The sequence below is a fragment of the Berghia stephanieae genome, chromosome 3, assembly GCF_034508935.2.
Source record: "Berghia stephanieae isolate SIO BIC M18660-M18661 chromosome 3, UCSD_Bste_1.3, whole genome shotgun sequence".
NCBI classification, from domain to species: Eukaryota; Metazoa; Mollusca; class Gastropoda; order Nudibranchia; family Aeolidiidae; genus Berghia; species Berghia stephanieae.
This window is the reverse complement of record NC_088362.1, coordinates 108,481,197-108,488,609: the sequence shown is the minus strand read 5'-3', so window position 1 is coordinate 108,488,609 and position 7,413 is coordinate 108,481,197. Positions and strand designations below refer to the sequence as shown.

At 34.7% G+C, this 7,413-nt stretch overlaps 2 protein-coding genes across 2 annotated transcripts; both read left to right on the top strand.

Moving 5' to 3' along the window:
• Positions 1–3,379: 3,379 nt before the first annotated feature.
• LOC144969732 (uncharacterized) lies at positions 3,380–4,984 on the top strand. The gene is made up of 3 exons (XM_078908894.1): positions 3,380–3,548; positions 3,773–3,934; positions 4,563–4,984. Exons 1-3 carry the CDS (start codon positions 3,413–3,415, stop codon positions 4,982–4,984), a joined length of 720 nt encoding a protein of 239 aa, XP_078765020.1. The 5' UTR covers positions 3,380–3,412.
• LOC144969733 (putative EP400-like protein) lies at positions 4,884–6,453 on the top strand. Its single transcript, XM_078908895.1, has 2 exons — positions 4,884–5,253; positions 6,111–6,453. Exons 1-2 carry the CDS (start codon positions 5,026–5,028, stop codon positions 6,321–6,323), a joined length of 441 nt encoding a protein of 146 aa, XP_078765021.1. The 5' UTR covers positions 4,884–5,025; the 3' UTR covers positions 6,324–6,453.
• Positions 6,454–7,413: the final 960 nt, after the last annotated feature.

Genomic DNA, 7,413 nt, shown 5'->3' with positions numbered 1-7,413 from the left:
TTTATTTTTAGCCTTTAATAACAAAAAGGAAAACTCACATTTTTGGGAAACCAATGTCACATGAAAGAGCTGAAAACAGATTACAAAAAAATTTTAAATTTTTGTTTCTAAAGAAATTAGTTCAAAGTCTGAAATTTCAAAACTGTTTTTTTACCCCAAAAGTATCTTTTGAAAGTTTTGACGCAATCGCGTGCTTTTAAAAAAAAATTGGTCAAAACACAACAGCTTATCAGCAGATTTTAAAACCAAAATGTTTGTCTTATCGAGGACAATGTCAATGCATTTCCCTATATAAAGAGGATGATACAAATTTCAAAAAAATACATCTATTCATAATATGACACAAATTTTAAACAAAAATCACAATTCATTCCCTAAGAAACGAATTTTGAAAAGGTCATTTTTGGTTTTATCCCCTATCTCACGGGAAAAAATTTGCAAAAAATTCCCCTCTTTGATTTCATAAAAATAGAATCAAGAATTTTTGAGGCAAAAAATTAAATGAAAAATTAAACATGTTGCGTAATGACAGATTTTATTTTACCTCTGGCATTTTGATTGCATAAAAAACAGTAAAAAAGGGTTTTGAAAAAAATTTGAAAAGGATTCACAAAAAGGCATTTGTCTATTTTTTTTGGAAGGGAAAAAAGTTCGGGTTTTTTAAAATTTTTAACCACTTCGGGTTTTTTGTTATTTTTAAATTAAAAAATTTTGGGAAACGACAATTAACATAATTTTTTCCCCACCCCTCAAAGGTTGGTTGTCAAGATTTAAAAACTAATAAAACTTCTTACCATAATTAAAAAACCCTTTTAGAATGTAAAATACGGGATGGCAAAAATATTTTAAACATATGGGAAAGAAACTTGAGATTTAAATGGCAAAATGAAATAAAATTAAAGAAAATTGGGTTTTTTAAAATATTGATATTTTTAAATTTTGGGAAAATTTACAAAAAAAAAACAAAAAAAACTTTAAAAAAGATAAAATGGGCCCCTAGGGAAAGTTGGGAAAATATGTATTCAATTAAAAACATAAATAATAATGTTAAGGGGTAAAATTTAAATAATAAATAACTAAATTAAAAAAATAACGAAATCGTTGGGCAGCCATGAAAGAGAAGAGAAAAAGAAAACAAAGGGATTTTGGCGCAGATTTAAAAAGTGTCCCGTGCAGAGATATAGAGCCTTTAAATTTTGGGAGGAATAAAGTTTAGATGTTCCCCTAAAAACCAAAAATTTTTTTTTTAGAAAACACCTGTAAATAAAAAAAAAAAACGTATTTTAAAAATTTTCCCAAATTTTTTAAATTCCTATAACTGCTGAAAATTTTTTAAAGGGTTTTTCGGGTTTCTTGGCACCATTTTAAAAAGGGAAAATTTAAAAGAGGGAAAAAATACCAAATTATCTGGGGATATTCTTTATAACGAAGCCCATGCATCTTTTAAATTTAATCCCCCCAAAACGCGAAAATCAATTTCCCCGTTTTACAATTTTCTTTTGGGGGGAGTTGGGTCCCCAATTTTGACTCCCGCTGTTCCTGTTCACTAAGCTGCCTAATAAAGGTATAGAACAGCACAATAACGTCAATACCTACATGTTGCTTACACCTGTTTGGTTTCCGGGGACTAAATGAACTAAAAAACTCAATAACCCGAGATTTTGTCGAGCATGGATTTTTTTATAAACCTTGTGGGGGAAGATGCAAATTCCTATACAAATTGATTGAGGGCACACAAATCCAACAATCTTTTTTACTGTTGGGCATTTTTCCTGTCCCCTTATATCCTTGTATCCAGTTTATTTCCAATTTTTTCATTGAAATCTCCCATCATAACGTGCACATCCTTAGGTTGTTGCTTATCTAAAATTGTAACTGTTAATAGACTTCCCTTTTATTAACATCTGCCACATTGGTTGGTGCACAACATTGGATAATACTGGGCCTAATATCTGGTTTATTTATTGAAAAATTCACAGTCATGATTCTTGCATTGACCGTTTCCCATCCAATGAGGGAGTGTCTTTTCAGGTGTCATCATCAGTGCTACTACTCCTCTGTGGTGTGCATCCTCTTACATATGCACAGAATACAATATATTATACTCTCCTGATGCCAATCTTGTTTCTCCAGCCTGATTCCATCGTAATTCTGATAATCCAAGTATCGAAATTTTATATTCTTTCATTACTTTTTTGCTATTTGAGCTGCTCTTCCCGCTTTATACATAGTTCTGATATTCCATCTTGGAGATGTGCCTGGGAGAGAGAGGAGGGGTCAGCCCTGTAGCTTCCTTTCTGCTTTCACTATACGCCGTCATAAGCTTCAATATTGAACCCTTCTCTGGCCATAAAGGTAGTGATTATTCATTGTTTTTTATAAGATGCTTTTGTAACTATTGTCTTCTTTACAAGACAGTGTTGTTGGCCCTATGCTTAACCCCCACGCTTGGAGGATCAGGGTTGAATTTGGAATTGTCTCTCCTAGACTAGTGGCTTTCCAGGCTTATGAGTCTGGTCTACCCAGGTTTTCATTTGAATTTGGAGTTATCCTCTCCTAGACGATTGCCAATGAAGGCTGGTGAAGGTCATCTCTCCATAAGTATGAGCTAAAGGGTAGATTAAGTAATAATAGGGGATACAGCAGACACCACACTACAGAGTGACTGAGGTGGGTGGGTGATGAGCAGAGCGTGTAACCCTTGCCGATGGGTTCTGTCTCCTGAACCTTCAGGAGGGAGGGGTCCACCTATTCCCTAACCCTGTTATACCGCCAGGGACTCAGTCGCACCCATAACCTGTCATTTTGAAGTTTTAAAAAATGATTGTTTGATTGTTTTCTTGAATTTGCCACTTTTTGAGGTCGAAAATTTGTTATTAACCAGTGACTTTTATGTAGAATTAATTTTTGATTCCAGTGATTAGCCGAGTGGATCCACTTTTCCCTCTGAAACCATGATTTTCAATTCGCACCTATAATTTGATGACAATTTACAATTTTCTGAAACTATGATTTTCTGTTCCCATCTTTGAATGCATAAAATAATATAAATTTTTTAAAAGTATATACCACTGTCCTCTTGATCACAAAGGCAGCCCTGTCTGTATACATTTATGTTACATCAAGTTCTCGATCAGCATTGCCTTTGATGTTAAGGTTATAAGAGCAGTTTTGTGTTTTCCCAAAAAAAATTCAAATTTTCCAAATCTGAAAGAATTTAAGATTTTTATTCTCATCACCCACACAATGCTTCTAAGTCTTCTCTTTAAAACTGGAAGAAGAAAAAAGTTCACTTCTCTATCATACATGATAAACATTTTTGTTTAATTTGTAAAAAAAAATAATTTTTAAATGAGCATTTATGTGTTTGTATTGATATTTTAAAAACAATTTTTGCAGGTGAAAAGCCAAGATGCAAAAGAATAATGTGAGCGAGGAGGTGAAGAAGCCAGTCTCTCAGGCTCGGGTCCCTTGCAACTCAACACAACTGACTACAGGGCAGATTCAAAGTTTGGCGAGGCTTAATAAAGGACAGCCAACTGCAATTGGTATATATTTAAAAAAAAAAAAAAAATTATTGCATAGTTCATTTTCATATTTATTTATTACTATTTACTAGGTAAACCCTCTTCTCTTTAAAAAAAAAAGTTATTACTGTCCCTGCCAAAGGTGTTTGCTCCTTTATATCGATTTTCACAAATGAAATTAAGCAGTTCAATATTTTTCCTTTCGATCCTGATTTTTCTATCCCTTGCCATACTTTTATTTTCAGTGGTTACATCAGCTGGCAGTGGAGCCAAACTTTCCACTTTATTAACTGTTCCTCGAGCTATCTCTGGCCAGCCATCTGCAACTCCTGCTGTTTGCCTTGCTAACACTCGTATCATTTCACCACAAGCCATTAATATTATTCAGAGACAAATACCTGCTTCAGGTAATTACAATTGCTGTTGTTCTCTCTTATAGCAGAGCCTTGACATTTTAAAATCTCTCATGAGATTTTTGAAAATCTGGGTCTTTCAATGTTTGGTTGTTGTCCCCTTACAGGGTGGTGGTGCAAACAAAAGTCAGATTTGTGTGCATCCCCGAGATAATCAGTCGCATGGTGAAAATTTCTGTTTTGCGTTTTTTTTTGTGTGTGTGCATTTTTTAAAAGCCCAATGTCTCCGGAGCATTTTAATCTTTATTTGAAGCAAACCGGGTGATTTTTCATGAAGTTATGGTCATATGCATGGGCTAGGGTGTGAAACCCTAATTCAGAGAAAATGGCTTTCAAAGTTGACAAGAGTTGATATTAAGTATAATAATTATCTTCATAAAAAAATAAAAATAAAATATTTAGGTGTAGAATTCAATTAAAATATCTCATCAATATGTAGAAAAATGTTTGATTTAACGCTTTTTGATAAGTCATTTTCCATAAAAATTGACCTCTTGACTAAAATTGTCAACATCTCTGTTCAAAGCTTTTCATTATGCGACTGATTATCTCAAGGACGCCCACATTTTTGTATAATTTGCTTATGAATCTAATCTTTTAAACTATCTTATCTAAATTTCAGGTGTTGTTGGTCTATCGTGTGTCACTGCAGAAAGCTTACAGCAAGTTTTACAAGGAACCCCTCTCACATTAGTCACAGCAGCAAGCCCAGAGGGAGCAGCTGTGCTGGAGCTACAGCGAAAGCAAAGCCTTTTGCAGCAGCGACGTCAGCCGCATCAGCAAACTGGAGCAACCATCCATCACCTGGGCCCAAGAGGTCTGGCCAACCCCATATCCAACCAGAATGTGTCACTAGTAGCCACTATGAGTAACATTAGACAAATATCAGGTGATCCACAGCCTGCCTCATCAGCATTATCTTCATCCTCAACATCAAACACTATGACATTGAAAGATGTCAAACCCCATTATCTGCTTCTGTACCTCTGTCTACCAGGGGTGCCCCTAATCCTATTTCTGGTGGACCATCTCCTAAAAAGATAAAATTGGAGGAGAATTCTACTTCAAGCAACAGAATTGCCTCAATGAGGCGATCTGTATCAAATCATAAACGATGTAAAATGAGAGCAGTAAAATTAAAATACAGAGATCATCTGACAGAGCTTTTTTATTTGCAAGCTGGAGGCAATATGGTAGAGTTCTTGACTTGGAGGAAGAGGCCCACTCAGCCACTGCTCAGTTTCTTGGAAGGTAGTAAACTGGATAGTGATGATGAAGATGACAGGCTTCAAGAGAAGAGGATAAACGATGAGGTTAGCATTTGCATTAATCCTTTTGTTTCTTAAAATCTACCCATTTGTTCTTATTTACTTTTACATTTTGCACTCCCCCCCCCCCCCCCCCCCCCCCCCCCTCCCCTGGGTGGGGTTCCTGACCTCCCATAGTGGGCAGGGAGGTACATACTGTGTCTTCTATCTCATTATATCTGTTTTCCAATATGCTTTCTGTCTTCGTCTTGGAATGAGATTTCTTGGATTTGTCCTGGCCCTGGCCGGAGTCCTGGCTAGAGGGAAACAGTCAAATGCATAGTTATTGTTTTGGGAGATGATATTTTTTTCCCCTTGTAAATCACCTCTCTGTCATGTATTATTATATATGTTATTTTGAATGTATAATGTAAGTATTTGAGTTTATTCTTCTTTGTTGGATTTTGTGCTTGTGTCCAGATGAGACTTATAGGTGATCTCAAACTAAGTACATTGGTGGTATGCTCTTGGAATCTACATCTGATCCCTTGTTGTTCCTTTCCCACTGTCTTACTTTCTCTTGGGTGCTTTAATTGTAATTCTAGAACTTTTTACTATCCCATTTTCTTTCTACTGGCGCTGATATAACCTAAATGTGTTGCAAGCGCCGTAAAACCCTTAAAAACAAAAACGTTACCCCCCCCCCCCCCCCCCCCCCCCCCCACCCTTTTTTTTTTCTTCTCTTTAATCATATGGATCTGTCATGATGATTGCAATCACCAACAATTTGCAAAACTGTTCAAATTTTAAATAATTATTTGGAATATTTTCCGTCTTGATTTAATTTAGGTGAGATGTTTATGTTTTGAAATAGTATTACTTCTTTGTTGTCTTAAACTTGTCTGATTTGATCTACATTTCAGGTGAAGGTATTGACAAGCTCCGGAAGCAATATTCCTGTTGCCACTCCTGTGGCTATAGCTACCACACTTCCTCCATCAGTCTCAGCTCTTAGTCAGCAAGGTAGTAGCCACATCCTTGCCTCTCCCTTCTCAATAACCAACCCTAAATTCACCGCCTCTGCAGGGGTAGACGACTTTCTCAGACAACTGTCTGCTTATGTCAAGGGTATCTGAGTATCATGTCTTAATTCTGTTCCCTGCCCTATGGTGTTCATTTTCTTCCATTTTGGTTTATTTTATTGCTGCTTTTGATATTGGCATTATCATCATTGGTGTTTTAAAATTTTATTTTGAGGTCTTGTTTTATACCAAATAAAATATTTAAAAATCATTATTCAGTTCTTAATTCCGTATTCTCTATTTCTGGTTTTCATTCCTAGACCAAAGATGGTGTTTGTTCATACATTCAAACTGCTTGGTAGATCGATTTTAAGTTAATGGGTTTCATTCTATTTGAAGTGAGAAACACTTTGATATTTGATTTGATCATAACATTTCTTTTTACTGTTTAAACTTCTACTTATTTAAAATTTCACATTTGTTTTCAAACGGTTTGGTTTGTTTTCTTCAAAGTTGTAGTTTTAATTTTATTTATTTTTTTCTTCTTTTAAACTTTGTGTGAATTTGCAAAATATGAAATATTTTTTTCACCCTTGTGACTATTATAAAATTAGATCTGCATTAGCATATATAGATGCATGGCTATACTGTTCAACTTGCAATGGATGGAATAGGAAAGAAAACTATTGCAATTGATGTGCTCTTCAGTTTTATTTCTGCATCTATGTATTTTAATAATCAATGTTGCTTTTTTATCATAGGTACTTTAGGGAAATAACTAATATTTTCCACTAATTTTACCTCAACGTGCCACATGTTGTCTCCTCTAAGGCCAAGTTTGATTCCAATTCAGTCACTGATTGTATGCTTTCTAGCCTCATTTAAAAGATCAGAACTTTTGCACCAGTCTGTTCCGTGTCCCTGAGATTTTTCATTTATTTATACAAGTCAACAAGATTTTTGTTTTTATGTATGCACTCAGCCATGTATGCTTTGTTGTAGGTTTATATATATATATATATAAAACTTGATGCAGAACAAGTAGCAATCTTCAACATGTTTTCATAGATTATTGTTACTATGTTCATAATTGTTTTAGAAGTCTTTATGTCTTAAAAAAGTTTTTTTTTTTTTCTAACATGATGTTATGAGGATGGTGAAACAAAACTCAGGTCATATTTTTACCAGATGTAAATTTTCAAAA